The sequence below is a fragment of the Psilocybe cubensis genome, chromosome 13, assembly GCF_017499595.1.
Source record: "Psilocybe cubensis strain MGC-MH-2018 chromosome 13, whole genome shotgun sequence".
Taxonomy (NCBI): Eukaryota; Fungi; Basidiomycota; class Agaricomycetes; order Agaricales; family Agrocybaceae; genus Psilocybe; species Psilocybe cubensis.
The window spans coordinates 227,051-245,544 of NC_063011.1; the positions used below are offsets into that span (position 1 = coordinate 227,051).

Consider the following 18,494-nt stretch of genomic DNA (forward strand, 5'->3'; position numbering starts at 1 on the left):
AATCCTATCCATATTTTACACCGTACATTGGTCTCTAATGCTCTTAGAGATCCGATAAACGCTCAAACTCTCCGGAACTGCATGCCACGTCATTGAATTTCCTCCAATCGTCTCGCGGTTTGACCCTCAAAATCCAGCTATTTTGACATTGTGATGCCTTTGAATATCCGAGACGCTAGTTTTATTGGAGTTGTACATGACGCAGGCTTGAGTTTGACTCAAAATCTGCACCAAAAGGTAAAAGAGGGGCACGGGGTGGTTGTATACGCGATGTTTGATTGTTAGTTTCCGGGTCAAACGCCCATACGCTGGCTCTAGGTAATGTGTTCCCCAACATGTAAATTATGTTTCCTACAACAATAGACACCCCAATCCGTCACGTATGAATGTCAAATACGATCTAGCGTACGTGTCAGCCACGGCTCAGGTCAATATGACTTGATTTCTGACCAAACTCGCCTTGAATCCCTTGTAAAGCTATGCCTTCCCCCAGCGGTCTTGAATAACTATATATTTGTGAGTCAAATCCTGCAAAAAGTCTTGTTGCTTGAGCCAAAAGCGCAGTCGAGCAGTGAATAGCGCACTTACGTAAATGTGGGCCTGAGTGTAAGATTTGAGATTAACTGAGATTGCGTTTGGAAACGTTAATCGGGCGAGAGTCCGACTATGCCTAAAGCGGATTGGTAAGAAGCAGCGGCGCTTATTGGATGTTACAGCACATTACACTGTACTGTGTCGTCATTGATTTAGGTGTTTGATACGCGTGTAGCTTGCTGCAATTTTTCAGTTGCCCTGAGACGTGTTCAGACGCGTCGCGTCGCGTTCAGGTGACTTGAATTCTGTTTATTTTTGGAGCCGGTGAGACGCATCGTGTGTCGTGCCAGCGAGCTTGTTATTTAATATTCAGGGTCCTAATGCACAAAATGCTCACGTAGTTGAGATGATTCTGGGCCGCTTGCACGTAACAATGGTTGAACGTTGTGAGGCAACGTTCAACAAAACCACGGGCTTCTACACGAATGTGGATGTCCGGGTCTAACCTCCGAGGCTGCATCGACACTAAATGCTGAGATGTGTACGTGTTGCAAGTTCAGAGGCTAACACTCGGGCATTGTTTTAGCGAGTATCGTAAGTGTATTTTTCTGAACATACATGAATTTGAGATATTGAGATACTCCACACTACATTGAGGTAGAATCCAGCTTGGAAGGCGGAATGCTGGGAAACGGGTGGCAGAAAATCGCAGATTGTAAAGGCATCCTAAGAATAAAATTATGGCATTTCAAAAAAGAAAATTTACTGACCTCGTAATGTTCGGAAACGAGGTTCGGACTAGTCCAACTGATGAAGCTAGAGAAAATGAGGTGATGTGCTAGTAAAATGTAACGCAAGCCTTGGCAAAAAAAAGAGTATAAAGAGGGACTCACATTTCATGAACACTAGCCGTGCGTTATGCCCCAATGCTGGAGGCATGCTACCGACCACTCTATGCTGTGTTTGGCATGACCAAACACGCGTCACGTCTTGACTTTGATCCACCATCATGGGTACGTTCTCTTCGTTTCATACAGTTTTCACGGTGCTCACAATGTGTTCAGGCTTCAATTCAAGATCCGAACGTCCGGAGAACGCTGCTGGGAAGAGGTAACAGGTACGTGTATTTCTTTTTTGTGTTGACACCTGTACTGACTCTTTATTAGTTGGCTACACGTCGACAGGCATTGAGAATAGAAGGAGAGTTTATGGTAAGCAGCCCCTCTGTAAGGATCTGGACACTCCTAACCTTGTTTTGTAGCCCGTGTTGCTCCGACACGATATATCGCTTTCCCGCGACCAGCCTGTTCACGCCAGGTTGTCATTTGAAGGTTTTACGTCTAGGCTAGAAGGATGAGTTCACGAGTAAGTCGTTACTTTGTAGGGCTACTGAGTGTTTCTAATCCTTTTTTTGTAGCTCGCAATGCGTCGACGCTATGTATTGTTTTCCCGCGACCCACCCCACCTGTTCATTGTCGTTTGGCATGGAGACTTTGGGTCAACAGCTAGTAGTTGGTTTGAATGGTTGACATGATAGTAAGTAAAATACTCCGTGAGGTTTTGTATGTTGACTGACCTTGTTTTGTTGTCCAGAATGCTCTGACACTATGTATCGCCTTCCCGCGGCCAAGCCATCACGCCCCCCACACCCTCACGTCTCCTTCAACACGGTTATCGACGACCACATAATCCATGCCTCGTCGTTTTGCTCCGACACGACGTATCGCTGTCCGGCGAGTCGGCACTTCTGTCAAGGCTACGTCGTCATTATTCAGCATTTGGAGACTTTGGGTTGACAACTAGGAGTTGGTTTCAAGATGGTAAGTTACTTTGCGAGGTTCTGTTTGTTTTCTGAACTTATTTTGTAGTACAGAATGCTCTGCCACTACGTATTGCTTTCCCGCGAGCAAGCCATCACGCCCCACACTCCTCACGTCTCCCCCAACGTGGTCCTCGATTCTAGTGTGCCATACAATGTCGCTTTGCTTCAACACGACGTATTGCCGTCCGGTGAACCTGCTCTTCTGTGGTCTACATGACCTTGCTACGACACAACGTATGGACGTCCGGCGAGCTGGCTGAGGGGAGTGCCCCAGACGTTTTGGAGTCCGTAGTATGTTGACATTGGGACAGCTTGCTTTGTCCTGATGCCACATACCTTTTCCCGGAAAGCTGGGCGCACACCTCTGAAGACACGGATTTCCGGCGAGTTGGAGAGGGGGGGTGGTATTTGTCAATGGGTGGAATGGTCCATTCCCGCCACGCTGCTTGGACGCAACGTATCTGCGTCTGGCGAGCTGGATATTATGTCAAGGCTACTCATTGAACGGTCTACGACATCCGGGGTTGTTTGTTGAGGCGAGGGTTGTCCACCATTTTTCCCGACGCATTCCTACAATCTGCCTCCACATCCACTCGAGCCATTGTGCTCCCTTGAGTCCTGTTTGACTTGGAATAACCTGTGTACTCGACTGGTTGGAGGCTAGCTCGGCACTTGGAACAAATCCATGCGACTGTTTTCGTGGGGTAAGTTTCCCTTGCTTTCTCATGCTTACTCATTACTGACTTGCACACTTTTGGACTTGATGCACAACCATGACCCGGTAAGTTTGAGTAGAGATTAGTGACTTGTACATTTCGGGTGCAACTCTGCTCGCGTGGTAAGTTTCCCTTGCTTTCTCTTGTTTATTAATCACTGACTTGTACATTTTTGCAGTTACCTTAACTCCAGTTTCCCTTCAGTAGATAGACCGGTTACGCCCCTGCTTGGCCTTCGGGCGGGGCTAACCTCTGCTAGTACGATAAATTGAAGGTGTTGCGATGTATGGACTACACTGTTTTTTTGTGATATAATTAGATTTCATCATCTTTACACTGTCTACCGAGTCAAAACACGCCAGAAAAATACCCAAGCGAGAGTGATCGCGCCGGCCTTTTCGCTCGCAGAGGAGGTGAAGGCGCGCGTTGAATTTGGTAATCTCGTTGATGGCGACATTGCACCAGATATGTCTTTCGTTTAGTGCTTTTTGTTGGAACTTTCTAAAGAGCGACGGTTCGGAATTACGGAAACTCGAAATCATGATACGCAAAATGTGTATCTAATTCGTTGTTTTTTCCCATTTTTGCTTCTTTTGATTTTCTAATTCTTTACCCCCTCTTTCTTGTTACACCCTGGACAGATCCTCATTAAACACCGCGGCTCGGCTGATGCACTCACTCTCGTCGAAAATATCCTGCGACCCCTGCGCTCACGACACGTCTACCTGTCGTATGACGAGCACGACCTCGTCACCGCGAACACACAAGCGGTCACACACGCCGCGTTTTTGAGCATGGGGACAGCATGGGCCGCCGCACAGTCTTACCCCTGGGAGCAGGGCCTGTACGTCGGCGGAATCGAAACAGCAAAGGTGAACCTAACACTCAGAATATACTCCAATGCATGGCACGTCTATGCCGGGCTTGCGATTCTGAACCCGGCTGCGAGGGTGCAGATTGAGCGGTATGCGACGAGCGCGACGGAGCTGTTTAAGATGATGCTCGAAGGTGGGAGTGGTGGCGAGGAAGCAAAAAGGCGGTTTAGGGAGCGGGTGGAGTGGGCACGGGATATGGTCTTTGGGGGTGTTGCGCGCGAGGGCAGCACTCCAGGCGGCGGGCGGCGACGGCGCCCTATTTTGTTGAGTGAAGATGTTCTGGACCGGTTCAGCCTCGGGAAGCTTCCGCCGCCATCGCCCGTCGACGGGTCCTCCCCCTTCTCCTCCTCACCTACTGAGCCACAGCGCCCGCCATCAAGATACCGCCCGAACTCGCACCTCTCATTGCTCGCTATGGTTGACTGCTGGGCGCACCTGTACATCAACCCGTACACGCACCTCACGCTCGCCGCGACGCCGCTCTTCCGGCTGTTCCTGGGTGTTGCGGAGCACCTCTTCCTTTCACCTACGTCGCTCCTCGAGGCGTCCATACATTCCGCGCTGCACGACACATGGCACCGCGCGGACGACCTCGAGTTTGTCTGTGCCGCGCGCGGGTGGAGTCAGTGTGTGAGCTTTGGGAGCTTCGAGGTGTATAGGCGGAGATTTGAAGAGACGCGTGCCTTCTTTGAAGGGCGGTTTGAGGAGGTGGGGAAAGTTGGCGCGGAGATGATCAGAGCTGTTATGGAAAGTGAGATCAAGAGGGAGGAGGAAGAGGGAGTTGTCTGAATCACACTGGTGAGCTTTTCGTTTTTGGTTAGGAGTGCATAGATTGATATGATGAACTTGCGGTGTTTCCTAGGAAAAGTACGGTATGCGTTGTATATTTATCATGGTATTTTTTTCGTCCTATCTTCACGGGCACCTCGATATATGAAGTTTTATTTGTTGAATGGCGTTTTATAAATTTTAAAGCTGTGTCTTCTCAAACTCTGTTATATCTCGTCAAGACCAGCAGGGCAACACTGTAACCGCGGCACCCGTTCGTGCGCGGGCTAACATCGGGTCCATGATGCATGACCCGTTTCGAAGCTTGCAGTTGATCAAGCCGACGTCAACATCCAGCAGCCCTTTGATGGTGCGTAATTTAGCAGCAGCACTTGGTGCTGCATCGCACCGACTCGGACAGCACATGGCTCTTCACACTTGAGCGTGACCTCACTGCGATTAAGCATCCCACAGGGACTCACGAGAATCGCGCCTTGTGAGATTTAATGGGAGTTTTTTTTAGCATCGGCATGGGGTTTCTTCTTATATATGGGCGGGAGTTTGGATTCGCGGCTACAGAAAGTGCTATTACTTGCTTCTGATCCAGATAAAACTCTCTGCAAACAATACAACATGGCAAAAACGGCCTTTTCGCTCGCAGAGGAGGTGAAGGCTATGAACCGTAACTGTACGGTCTGTCTTCTCTAATAGATTTTCTACTCATACTGTTGTCTATCGGTCAGGCCAGAACGACCGCCTGAAATTCCTAATCGACAAACTTGTACGTACATCAATGCGAATATCTCCTCTTCGTACGTATACTTACTGATGGCAGGTTGACCATCTTCACGCATACGTTGTCGAAACGTCATTAACGGCGGATGAATGGAGGTACAGATCAACTCGCTCTTTAATTACGAACTATGATTAATAATGAAACAGTGCGGCGATCCACTTCCTCGGAGAGGCAGGGAAGGTGTGCGCAGAGACTCGTCAGGGTAAGTGTCAATGAATTCTGTCCTGCAATACAAAATATTGATAATTTCCTGTTATCTAGAGTTTGATATCCTTTCTGGTGTCCTCGGTGTAACGACCCTCGTGGAAGATATCAATAACGGGAAACCGGCGGGAGCCACGGAGCCTGCCCTTCTTGGTCCATTCTTCAAAGAGGACGCACATAAAGGTATATTATGCAAACATACGACAATGTAATGGGATAACTAACATGGCGTTTCAATTAATCCAGTCGAGAACGGCGACTCCATCGCATCCGAAGGAAAGGGTGACTATCTATACGTCGAAGGGCGCGTGCTCGACCTCCAGGGCAATCCAGTCGCCAACGCGACGATCGATACATGGGAGGCAGATAGCTCTGGTTTATACGATTTCCAGGTGCGTGGTGTTTGTGGGTATTTTGCGTGACTGAATGCCGGCGCTAAATGTTAAATGTTTAAAACGAAAGTATGAAAACCAGGAAGATTGCCGAGGGCGTCTACACACAGCTGAGGACGGTTCATTCTCATTCCGCGCCATTGTGTACGTTGCAAAACCCCGGCGAAAAAGGTTTTCAAGATACTCACTAGCACCGTTTGTTTTGTATTTTATCCAGCCCAGTACCGTACCCCATCCCCGAGGACGGTCCTGCAGCAAACCTTCTCACATCGCTGGGAAGACACGTCTATCGGCCCGCACACCTCCACTTCGTCATCAGCGTACGCTTGACTCCTCGACATTGAAAAGAAACTTTATTCCTAGGCTAACGCTAAATTCATGTAGGCGCCAGGATACGAATCCGTGACGACCCAGTTCTATTTCAAAGGCGACCCCTACCTCACATCCGACGCTACATTCGGCGTCAAACCCTCGCTAATCGTGGTAAGCTTTTCGGCATCCTCCAATCAGCCAACTACAAATTCCTTATGTACTCAATAGACCCCTGAAATTGTCGAAGACCTTGCGCTGTCAAAGGCGCGTGGATTCAAAGACGCCAAACCCCATACGTATATCAAAAAGGACTTTGTGCTAGTAACTCCAGAGCAAGGTATCAATGCACGCGCAGCTGTCGCAGCGCAGAACTAGCTCGTAGCCAAGAGTACTAAATAGTCAAGATGTAAAGAAATTTTGGAAATCCAGATCAATGGTTGGAAATAGAAGCTTAAGACAGGTGAGAAACAGATATTCCATATTTACGCGCCAATATGCACGAACATTACCCAACGTTCCACAGGAACCTGATTCTTTCTCATTTCACGGATAGCATAGCTCAGCCCCTCCGCCGAATCCTTGAAATCGGGCCTTTTTCCGGAATCACGGAACATGTATTTGTAGAATTCTTTCGATATGAAAGGTCCATCCTCGTCATTCATTTCCCATAGTGTTCCCACAACGCTGCGAAATCCGCAGAACTGTAATGCTGCTGCCAAATGGATAGTCTCGTCGGGAGTGAAGACATCTCCAGCTGCACTGAAGCATGCCGATAGAAAAGCCAATTCGGCATTAGGGAGTCTGGCTCGTATGATGTCCAGTAGAGGAAGACGTCTGTCGTGGAGCTGAAACGGGCACTGGAAAATGTCAGTGCAATGTCAGTGCGGTCAGTGCATGTCAGTGCATACCACAGCAATGTCAGTGCAAACTGCAGTGATGTCAGTGCAATGTCAGTGCATGTTTCCAATCATCTATAAATCGGTCAGGGTGTGTCAGTGCGTCCTGGGTTATGTTAGTGTATTGGTTAGTTCATCGTGTGGTGGCAAAGTTTGTACTTGTTAAATTGAAAGTTGTGGGCCATGAGAAAGTTAACTTAGGGAGAATTAAAACATACAGTCATGGAATTTCTGGGCCAGACATGGCTAAATAACAAGATATAGAAGTAGACATATATTTTCTACATTTTCAAGTTACAATCTGGTGTACTAAATCAAGCATAGATGTTGGAAAATGAATGAATTATGCTGGAATCATTAGATAGGCGCCTCAGAGTATTCCTCTGTATAATTGATCCAACATGCTTGTTTGACAATGATTTGGGATCATCCTTGGCTGCAGGCGCAACAATGCTTTGAAATATTGGCCTTGGCTTGGAGTGCGGTTTTTTAGTAGGGAGGATGTCCCTATGACACAGCTAAAAGGGAAAGGGAACTAAAAAGTCCCATTGGAGCACCCTAGTTGAGCGGGTCTTTGGGACAGCTGATGGACCGGACGTAATTCATACAGTCTACCTATCTACCATTGTGTTCTTTGTTTGAAATAAAAGATAACATGATTATAAGGTAAAAACAATGTCAGTGCATCGTCAGTGCACCGTCAGTGCATGTAAGTGCACCGTCAGTGCAAGTCAGTGCACCGTCAGTGCAGATGCTTGGCGGTCAGTGCATGTGTCAGTGCATCAACTCTTAGCAGTCAGTGTAAAGATAATTCTAGGAGGATAGTAGATTTCTAGACACTTATAATCCATTCAAAATCCATCTAAGTAATCCTAAAATAAACATAGTTTTATTGTATAGAAGTACAGACTTCAATTTTTTCACAAATCCTAAGTGATGTCAGTGCATGTCAGTGCATAGACATTATATTGTCAGTGCATGTCAGTGCCAACGTGCACTTACACGGGAGGCAAAGTCCAGCACGGTTAAATTTCAACCGTGCCCGTCACGGTTGAAATTTTGGCCTCGTGTACTTATTTCAGATATCTGACATATGATTACATAGCAATTCCTTAAATAGAACACGCTCTTTTTTCGGCACTTCAGTGCGAAGTCGTGATTAACAACAAAGATCGATAAGCAGGAGTGCATCGTTTTTTGGTTGTTCTATCCATTCTGTGTACTAGTTTACCTTTGGACATGCCGAAGGTCATCTGTACCTGCAGTATTTGCATTTTGCACTCCTATTCACACAATGGTATTGATCATCAAGGTCAATATGTTGACACTTCTACTCGTTTGAGACACGAGAAACGAGACCTTGAAAAGAAATCATCGCAATCACCATTGGTCAGAATAATCTCTTTTTTAATCTTTTTGGCATATGAATCTTATTTGGAGATTTAGCCTGTGCCCAATGCCACAACCTTAGCAAACTTAGGAAAGAAATCTAAGCCAAATGCAAAAGCCCAATGTAAGTTTAAACAAACATGAATCAATATGTCTGAGCAGGATAGTAAATTGATAAGCATGTTCATAGCTGTGACCTTTTCGACGGACTTAGTTGTCAAGATTATTTGTGTCTTTCTTATTTGGCTGCATACCCGTGGTCGGATCAGCCGCTCTCTGACAAACAAGATGCTGGTTGTGATCCAGTTAATACTGTCAACACTTTTGCTTGCCATCGAGACTAGTCTTTTTACTGCAGGAATCAATGTCTCATTAAACCGGGTGAAACTACCCAAAGACATCCGCACTGCATACCACAAACATTGCATTGACCCCGAAATTATACGCACTATCTGTTGTCCTAAATGTTTCTCTTTGTTTGGCGTTGTAGATGGAACAGCGCCATCTCGTTGCTTTTGGAAAGGATCACCCCGGTCACGGCCTTGCAATACAGACTTATTTTGCTTACAAAATACTCGAAAGGGGCTCAAGTCTGTGCCATGCATGGTGTACAATACGCAGTCATTCCGCTCTTGGATACAGTTTTTTCTATCTCGTGAAATCATTGAAACAACTTTAGAAAAGACATTTCGACACAATCTTGATAATTCTACACCATATGGTGCTGATATGCGGGATATTCAGGATAGTCCAGGTTGGCGTGATCTCAACAGCGGCTTTAGGTCTCCTCGCAATCTAAATTTTGGGATTTATATCGACTGGTTCAATCCGTTTACCAATAAAATTGCAGGAAAAACCTCTTCATGTGGTGCTATTGTGCTATATTGTCTCAACCTTCCAATCCATCTTCGATATAAACCCGAAAATACCTTTATTATTGGTCTTACTCCACCTCCTCGTGCACCAAACATGATTACTATTTGCCATCTTCTCGAACCGGTTGTGAATACACTTGCCGAATTTCAAGCTCCAGGAATTGAAATCCCCACATTTCAACATCCACATGGTGTTTTTGTTCAGGCCAAGCTTGCACCTCTTATTGCCGACCTAGAAGCTGCTTGCAAAGTTGCTGGGTTTCTAAACCATAGTGCCGATATGTTTTGCTCCTTTTGCCTGTGCACACTAAAAAAACACCTGGAAGATTTGAACTACAGAGCCTGGCAATACCGCAATGGAGTTACTGTTCGCTCGGAAGCTCTGCAATGGAAAAATTTAATCACCAAAAAGGATCGCAAAGCTTTAGAAACCATGAATGGAGTTCGGTGGACACCTTTGCACGCGCTACCATATTGGGATCCTGTAAAACATGTGGTTCTAGGTTATTTGCATAATTGGCTTGAAGGCATTTTGCAACATCAATTGCGGAATTTATGGGGTATAGGCCGAGACGACAAAGAAAAAGCTAGAAACAAAGAATTGGAGACTGAGGAACTATGGAATAATGATGATTTATCTGATTCTGCTTCTGAACTGGATGATATTATTGCGGACAATCGCGTTTTTGGCCAGGATTTCAATACAATGGATATTGATTCGGAACCACAATCTATTCCTATGTCTACAACTCCCTCCTATGCATCCTCTTCACGCTCTACTACACCAACTGCTACAACATACAGTCTTCCATATGTATTTGCAGATAATGCTACAGATGAAGAGGACGATGACTCGGATGATCCTGATTATATTCCACCCGGTGATATCATCTTTTTCAACTTTACAGAATCTCAACTAGCAGCAATCCGAACTGGTATTCATAATATCTCGCTTCCCACTTGGGTGGATCGGCCACCATCCAATTTAGGAGAACCAAGCCATGGAAAACTCAAGGCACAGGATTATTTGACACTTTTTTCAACAATTTTTCCGCTCATTATTCCAGAATTATGGTATCCTTCATTGGACACATCAGCTGAACACCAATACCTCCAATCATTTTATCATCTTGTGGCAGCCACCAATATAATCTCGTCATATAAAACCTCAAATGCAGAGGCGGACAAATATACTGAGCATTATGTGCAGTATAGAGCAACCATTCAGCATCTTTTCTCTTACCGACAATCCAAGCCAAATCACCACTATGCTATGCACAATGGAGATTTACTCAAATACTGGGGGCCTTTGGCATCATTTAGCGAGTTCCCGGGTGAAAGACTGAATGGTCTTTTACAAAAAATAAATACAAATGGCAAAAAGCGTATGTGAATATCTCTATATAGCTACTATTTTATTAAAGCAACTGGTTTTTAGGTCAAATGGACTTAACAATGCTTCGCCAAATGAGTCGGGAATCTCGTATCACTGCACTTTTGCATGATACAAATGATTTAGAACCCCTTGCAAATATCATTGACCCTCCAAGCTCAGACATTTTTGGGACGAGCACAAACCAAACATCCCAAAGAATTTTAACAGAGAAAAAAATTTCAGCTGCACTCGTTAATGGACATCGGGTCACATCTACAGGATCATTATTTACTCTCCAACATTATCACTCTATTCTTTTTTATCTTCGTCTTACCGGACATCCATATCGGGAATATGACTCTTTTCCACATCCACAAAATGCACTCGTCCTTTCTCCCGTAGCCCAACCATTGCATCAATTCAATCGCGAGGGCCAGACATTTAGTTGTCGGGCATCACACATTGGGAACAGTGCTGTACAATTCCGCAATCCATTGAACCATCAGATCATTACAGGTTTTATTGAAAGTATTTGGCAGCTTCTTCTTCAATCGACTCTTCGAATCTTCATATCAATTTGTCCCCACCGTCCACTACCACTCGAGGAAGAAGCTCTTGGTCCATATCTCTCTAAACCAGAATTTCAAACACGTATCATGGATGCCAAACCAGGGGAATCAACTATTATAGTTGAGCCTGACCATATTATTACCCATTTAACAACATACACACGACCTATAGGTACCTATAGTATTCCTAGAGAGACCCTTATTGTCTGTTGGTCGTTGAATCGAGGCCGACGATGATGTAGATGTAGTTTGCAATTGAAATTAGTCGTCTGTTCCCGTAGATCACATGACTACACACGCACCTGTTGATAATGACAATAATTCTTTTGTTTTCACCCCTACTATCCAGCCCATTGCGGGCCTGTTTGAAAATCTAGGAGACACATCTCCCAGATTTCCAAACATGCCAAAAGTAGCTACTCTGCTACTATTGTTGCCGCCATTTGCCATCACCCTCGCTATCGCTGTCACTTCGCATCCACGCAATTCCTTCGATGCAACAAGCAGCATCACCGCTGCCCGTCTTGCTTGCCACCGTCCATAGGCTCGCCCACCCCTTCACGTCCTGCAACCTCTGCCTCTTCCCAATCCCGTCGACACCTCAAATGTCGCTGGGTACATCTCCTCTAGCTCTTCGTAGGCAAGATCAAGCGCAGCTTCATCAACGTTGTCTACAACTGACAGTTCCTTGATGTATGCCTCAAGCCGGGTGACTTTGTCTTTGGCCGACGTGACAATGAAGTCAACTACATTCACGTCCGACGGCTCCGCCTCACCGCGTACAATGTAAATATCAATGTGCAGCCGGATTTCAATGTCACGCTCAGCAATCAATTGCAGGAATGGACTGCACTCGGTGTGATTAGCTGGCGCCATGGATGTGATATAGATAAACGATGAACCTTTCCGGAACCGTTCTTGCCTAGAAGACCAGTTTTCCCTTGCCACTGCCATCCACGGTCTTTCCCATCCCTTCATGTCACGGCAAGCACTGCTCGTCCTGCCGCCTCCACCTCCATCTATGCCCGGTTCCATCAGCACAACGAGCAGCGGCGAGGCTGCTCGTTTTGCATCTCACTTCCATCCCCTGTCCCTTCACGCCACGACAAGCAGGTTGTTGTTCTGCCTCCACCTCCACCCACACCCAGTTCCGCCAACACAATAAGCAGCGGTGACGCTGTTTGTTTTGCTTGTCACCGTTCCCATCCCTTCACGTCACGATGAGTAGCGGCAAGGCTGCTTGTCCTACTTTCTTTTCCTCCACCCTTGCCCGGTTCCATTGACACAACGAGTAGCTTTATTGCTGCTCGTTTTGGTTGCCACCACCATCCCCGTCCTTTCACATCACAATAAGCAGCCTCGCTGCCGCCTCTGCCTCCACCACCATCCCCGTCCCTTCACCTTATCCACCTCCACCAACTCCCAGCTCCGCTATCCCTGTCCCTTCACTTCACAACGAGAAGCTTTGCCGCTGCTCGTTCTCCTTGTCTGCCTCCATCCACACTTGGCCCTGGCTCCGTTGACACAACAAGCGGTGGCACCGCTGCTCATCCTGCCGCATCTGTCTTCACCCGTGCCTAATGTTCCATAAATATTTTTTTGTTATTACATTCTTTTCTATAAAATACAACAAAGTGAAGATAGCATAGATGTTGCCCAGCAACAGTAAGAAAATAGAAAGCTGAGCATAAAATGAGATGCATAGTCTGAGCATAAATGGAAGTAGCATAGCTGTAGCTTGAGGACAGTGACTGAATGTGAAAAGATTAAGCAGAATCATTGGCATACATATCTTCGTCGCCATTATTGAGAGGCGCCTCCTGTCCAATGACTCTGCTATCATTGTTAAATTCTTCATCTTCATTGAGAATGTTGTCCTCTGGCCCCCTCATTGTAGCATTCTCTACTTCACCCAATTCATCCTCACTGCCAGACGACTCGTCTTCCTCTGACATATCTGGGCTTCCGTCCTGGTACCGCTTAATCTCCTTTTCGGTAGGAAGGTTGTAGTCGAGTAAAACATCATTCCCATATTTCCTCATAAATCGTTTCTCGCTCATATCCTTCCAGGTCCCGCATTTTGCCCAAGTGTCACAATATTCAGGTAATGGCAACGCAACATATGCACCTCCTGATGCCTCAAGATACTTGATGCGAATTCGAATGGGAAGTTTGTTCCATTCATCTGGTTCAAACAAGTCAATAGGTCCTGACTTTGGAAGTTTCGTGAACTTTGAGGGAATAAACTCTTCGGGCATCTTTCGTGTTCGGAATGCTCTAATATTATTATACCATTATACATTTGTTAATATTTACAACATAAATTCAACAAAAGAAAAACACATACATTGCATTGGGACGTCGGCCCACCTTATTCAAAGTAGATTCTTGATTTCTCTCTGATAACATTCTGAAAAACGCGGTCGCCTTTTTTGATCGGAATGGGACAGTCTTGATCTTGTAATATTCTTCTGTTCTAGGAGTACCCTCAGTGATTACGGTGTCCTTGCAGTATTCGTCATCTGAATGAGCATCATTTGAATCGACTAAGGCCCTGGTGCGATTGTTGAACATGAAGTCATTAAGAACATTTAGCCTTTGCTTTCGTAGCTAGGCAAAGTAATTGATAAAATTAGTCTTGTATAAATATAGATAGAAAACTGATATCTTACCTCTTTTCGACGTGAATAAACTCCCTTCATTGTATTGTCCCTCGCAAGCGCACCAGGAGATTTTGCCTCAAGTTTTGCATTTCCATGCATATACGAAAAAACAAAGCTCCGGTAAAGTTTGCGAAGCAAAGTATGATTTCCAGATGCAGAAGCATCCACACCGAGACTACTGTATCCATATGATAAAAGCACTTGTTCAAATGTCACCAGTGCAATATGTTCGTGGAGAAGATTATACGCAGTTCCAGGTCCATTTCCAAGAAGATCAGGTGCCCATTTCCGAAGGCCCATTGCGGCAACAGTGCGAAACATCAGAAGAAGGTCAGATTCAGCCATACGGCGGATTCTGGATGCAATAGTTCCAGATGATGGTAGGTTGGAAAGAAAGTTGTCGACCACATTGCGTGCAGCATTGATATTGACAGAATTATCATCTAGGCTGGACATGACAGATACACGAAGAGCACTAGACGAGGTTGCATCTGACGGATTAAACCTCTTATTAAATGCTGCTCTGTCATCCGGAGTAACGGTAGGGGGAACAGCATTTTGGCTTGCTAAACGCCACAGAATACGAATGTGAAGCTCGAGCGCAGACTGATGGAGCAAAGTTAAAATCGAACAAAAGTATATTCACACTTAACATACCTTGATATTTTTATCTGTTGCTTTTATATCGGATTTTCGCAAATGATAGTCACTAGGCTTTTTAGGCCTTTTGGGACGAGATGGTAAGGGAGCAATTATACGGGACTTCTTGGAACTACTAGGACCACTTGCAACCGGCTGAGTATCGGGCTCCTTTCGCTTTTTTGAAGATGATCCCAATGCAGGTGTGGGTGAATGTGCTTGATGTTGAGTTTGTGGTTGGACCAAGGTGTGCGATGGTGATTGATCCATTTGAATGTCTTGACCTGAACTACTTGCCATTCAGAAAATTGGGGGTGGAAGCAAAAGCTGAACTGTGGAATGCGCCTTTGACCCCCAAAACCATGTGTCTAAGCCATGCTTTGATTGCAAATTGGGTAGCAAATCGCGTTGCAGAAATCCCCTTTGTTCAAAGGCGCGGTGCTAATTAGTCACATGACATAAGCAACGCGTCTCTGGTCTAGGTCACGGTGTCACCTTGGATCACGGGAGATTTCCAAGGCAATGATGATGCAATCTATCAGCCATTTTGAACTTTGGCTCCGGCATTGCGTCATTGTGACCGGTAAACGGCACGGAGGAGGTTTTTTACCCAACCCCAAAAGGAGTAGACAGAAAATTAATATATTTTGGTTTAAATATTTATTGTTATTGGGAAAAAACGTGTACCAAATTTCAACCGTGACGGGCACGGTTGAAATTTGACCGTGCTGGCTTTTGCCCCCCGTGTTACATGCACTGACATGCACTGACATTTCTTGTTGCCCAGCTGAAACAATGCCTGAAACGGTTGGAGATCATCACCCAGATTACCGTGGCAGGCAAAATGGACCCATGGATGCTCCCTAAGTCCTTGAAGAACTGCATCCCGAGTGGCTTCCTTTCCAATGATAACCTTGGCAGAGTCGCTAAGCTGTTGAATGATTTTCACTTCCTCACCTACGTGTTGTAGTGCATCATCAGGGTGGCCCACGACGAGCAATGTGGGAGCTTTGCGCCGAATGATATTTGACCGTGCTCTAATTAATGCGGAGAGTGTAGGTGTATAGGAGGACGTGTAGAGATCTGGGAGATTTCTTTCCCCCCCTCTGTACGGACCTGCGGCATGGAGAGGAAGCGAGCAAAGCTCTGATGTCGGGCACCACCAAATGCGAGACCTGTGGGGCACTCCAGGTTGGCTGATTATCGGGTGCACAATTTTATCCCAGAGAAAACGCAATACGCCAATGATCTTGAAGTTCGGTAAGTTGGACCTGTGGCAAGGGAACTAGGATAGGAGAAGTGTTGTTTAGCAGAATGATTGCGTCGCAGCGGTAACTGCTGATGTTAATGATTATTACTGGTCCCTCAGCGGCAGCTGAGCAAAGGTCGGTGAACAAATTTGATTGCAAAAAGTTCTCAAAACCCTCCATTCGACGAATTTCTGCCACTACATCCTCTCGCTCTTCCGAAAGAATACGATGTCTCCTCATTTGGGCATCAAAAGCAATGGCTGATGTTGGCTTTTCGTCTAATGCACCCGGGCCCTTCCCGGAGAGCAATACGAGATGTTCCAGCTCGGCGCTAATAGTCTCCAAACGATCAGCAAGCACCCCACCGCCCTCGACCTGACGGAGCTGCTCAAGTGGATATGAAAAAGAATTTACTTTTGACCAAAGAATGGATCTTCCTTGCTCTAACAATTCCACCGCAAGCTCTAAATCTCCTCCATCAATAGAAGCAGAAGCCGCATCAGAAGCAATTGACTTCGGGGCGAGGGTTGTCCTGGAAGCTGTGGCAAGGAATCTTTGCTGAGATTCAACATTGGGAAGAAAAGTCAAGCAACGGTTTAGGAGACTCAGTGAGGATCTACACGCCAACAGCAGAGTGTGGTGATGATATTCTTGCGCTGCCTCTGTCCAGTGGTGAGCTGCTCTAAGCCGATATTCAGCAAAAGACATAGCATCGTTGGTCCCCTGTTCATACAACTGGAAGGTCTCTTCGCAGTCTTCCTGTCTTTTACATCGTTGAAGGCGAGTCCATAAAGCATCCGCAAGATTTAAAAGGGAAAGGCAACGATTTGGATAGTCTGGCGGGCAAAGGCTGATTGCGTCACGGTGAAAACCAATTGCGTCATCCAGATCTTCCATTTTGTTCAACCGCTTATAGCGGGCAAGCAAGGCATTGGCAAGGTTCATGAGAGACATTGGACGGTCGGGGTTTCCAACAGGTCGGAGTCTAAGGACTTCACGATGGGATGAAATCGCTAGGTCTAAGTCCTCCATACAATTGAGCTTCCAAAAACGGGAAAAAAGAGCGCTGGCGAGATTCATAAGTCCGAGGTAGTAAATTGGGTGACCTGAAGATGTGATATCGAGCGCTTCTTTGCACATTGAGATGCAATCCTCCAAGTTCTGAAGGTTTCCCCATCGTCCATACCGATTGAAAAGTGATGATGCAAGATTTAGAAGGGATTGCGCCCGGTTTTTGCTTCCAGGCGGATATAGATTTAGCGCGCTAATGTGAGATAAAATGGCCTCTTTCAGATCCTCGACCCTGCCTAGTCTCTCATAACGGATACGTAGGCAAGTTCCAAGGTTCATAAGAGTCATTGCACTAGCCGTTTCCCCCCCACCTGGATGCTGGATTCTGAGTGCGTCACGGTTATTTGCAATGGCAGACTCTAGATCTTCCACCCTTCCCAAACGTTGATATTGACAAATCATAACCCCCGCAAAGTTCATGAGGCTCAGTGGGCGATCTGGGTGATTTGGAGGTAGAATTCCAAGTGAATTGCTGTACAGCGAGATGGCATCTTCTAAGTCCTTCATTTCTCCAAGTTGGTGATATCTGTCCCGAAGTACAACAGCGAGGTTCATAGAAATTGCGGCTTGGTCTGGGTGACCAGGAGAGATACGACTTTGGGCTTCCCGTGAGAATAATACAGCATCCTCTAAATCCTTCATGGCCCCTAGGCGTTCATACCTACTACGAAGACAACACCCAAAGTTAGTGGCGGCCATAGGACGGTCTGGATGGCCTGCAGGGCAGAGTTTGAGTACCTGACGATGCATTTTGATGGCTTCCTCCAAATCTGATATATTACCCAGTCTGTCGTATCGAATATTAAGGGTACCAGCAAAGTTTGCGAAGAACAGGTGGTACTCGGGTTGATCGGACTGACTGGTGTGCAGGGCTTCACGATGTGATGAGACGGCACCTTCGAGATCTTTCATGTCTCCCAGGCGCTCATATCGCGTACGAAGAGCCGTACCAAAGTTGAGTAAGGTCATTGGACGGTCTCGGTTTCCTGGGGGACGTAGGGCAATTGCACTCTGGAACGCCAATATACTATCCTCTAGGTCCCCTATCCTACTGGATTGTTGATAACGGGTGAACAGAAAATTTCCAAGGTCTGTTAACACATTGGAGCGATATGGGTGAGTAGGGGAGCCGATTCTAAGCACCTGTCGGTAGATGGCGATGGAATTGTCGAGATCCATCACGTCAACAGGCTGGAGCTAGTAACAAACCTGGTGAGTTTGCCAGAATTACAGGATCTGAGAAAAAATGGTAACGTACACAATGTCCTCACTCTTATCTCTTCAGCATACAACGCAGGATACTTGGGGGTTGTTATATCATTTTGTGCCAAGACCTGTGGGAAAGGAA

General features: G+C 46.1%; 5 protein-coding genes across 5 annotated transcripts; 2 read left to right on the plus strand and 3 right to left on the minus strand.

Annotated features, from left to right (window-relative positions):
* Positions 1-3,129: 3,129 nt before the first annotated feature.
* Positions 3,130-5,215, plus strand: JR316_0012800 (Prephenate dehydrogenase [NADP(+)]; the record flags this gene model as incomplete). Its single annotated transcript, XM_047898419.1, is given in 6 exon segments — positions 3,130-3,137; positions 3,392-3,507; positions 3,580-3,626; positions 3,714-4,730; positions 4,963-5,085; positions 5,105-5,215. The coding sequence occupies 6 exon segments, from the start codon at positions 3,130-3,132 to the stop codon at positions 5,213-5,215; spliced, it is 1,422 nt and encodes a 473-aa protein (XP_047741967.1).
* Positions 5,216-5,348: 133 nt separating this feature from the next.
* On the plus strand, positions 5,349-6,794 carry JR316_0012801 (Hydroxyquinol 1,2-dioxygenase; the record flags this gene model as incomplete). Its single annotated transcript, XM_047898420.1, has 10 exons — positions 5,349-5,403; positions 5,459-5,496; positions 5,551-5,606; positions 5,658-5,713; positions 5,773-5,898; positions 5,962-6,107; positions 6,178-6,251; positions 6,325-6,427; positions 6,492-6,590; positions 6,648-6,794. The coding sequence occupies 10 exons, from the start codon at positions 5,349-5,351 to the stop codon at positions 6,792-6,794; spliced, it is 900 nt and encodes a 299-aa protein (XP_047741968.1).
* A 5,287-nt stretch (positions 6,795-12,081) lies between these two features.
* On the minus strand, positions 12,082-12,399 carry JR316_0012802 (putative ABC transporter ATP-binding protein C16H5.08c; the record flags this gene model as incomplete). Its single annotated transcript, XM_047898421.1, has 1 exon — positions 12,082-12,399. One exon carries the CDS (start codon positions 12,397-12,399, stop codon positions 12,082-12,084), a length of 318 nt encoding a protein of 105 aa, XP_047741969.1.
* An 890-nt stretch (positions 12,400-13,289) lies between these two features.
* Positions 13,290-15,125, minus strand: JR316_0012803 (uncharacterized protein; the record flags this gene model as incomplete). The annotated part of the gene is made up of 4 exons (XM_047898422.1): positions 13,290-13,800; positions 13,871-14,133; positions 14,196-14,792; positions 14,844-15,125. 4 exons carry the CDS (start codon positions 15,123-15,125, stop codon positions 13,290-13,292), a joined length of 1,653 nt encoding a protein of 550 aa, XP_047741970.1.
* A 917-nt stretch (positions 15,126-16,042) lies between these two features.
* Positions 16,043-18,325, minus strand: JR316_0012804 (uncharacterized protein; the record flags this gene model as incomplete). The annotated part of the gene is made up of 1 exon (XM_047898423.1): positions 16,043-18,325. The coding sequence occupies one exon, from the start codon at positions 18,323-18,325 to the stop codon at positions 16,043-16,045; it is 2,283 nt and encodes a 760-aa protein (XP_047741971.1).
* Positions 18,326-18,494: the final 169 nt, after the last annotated feature.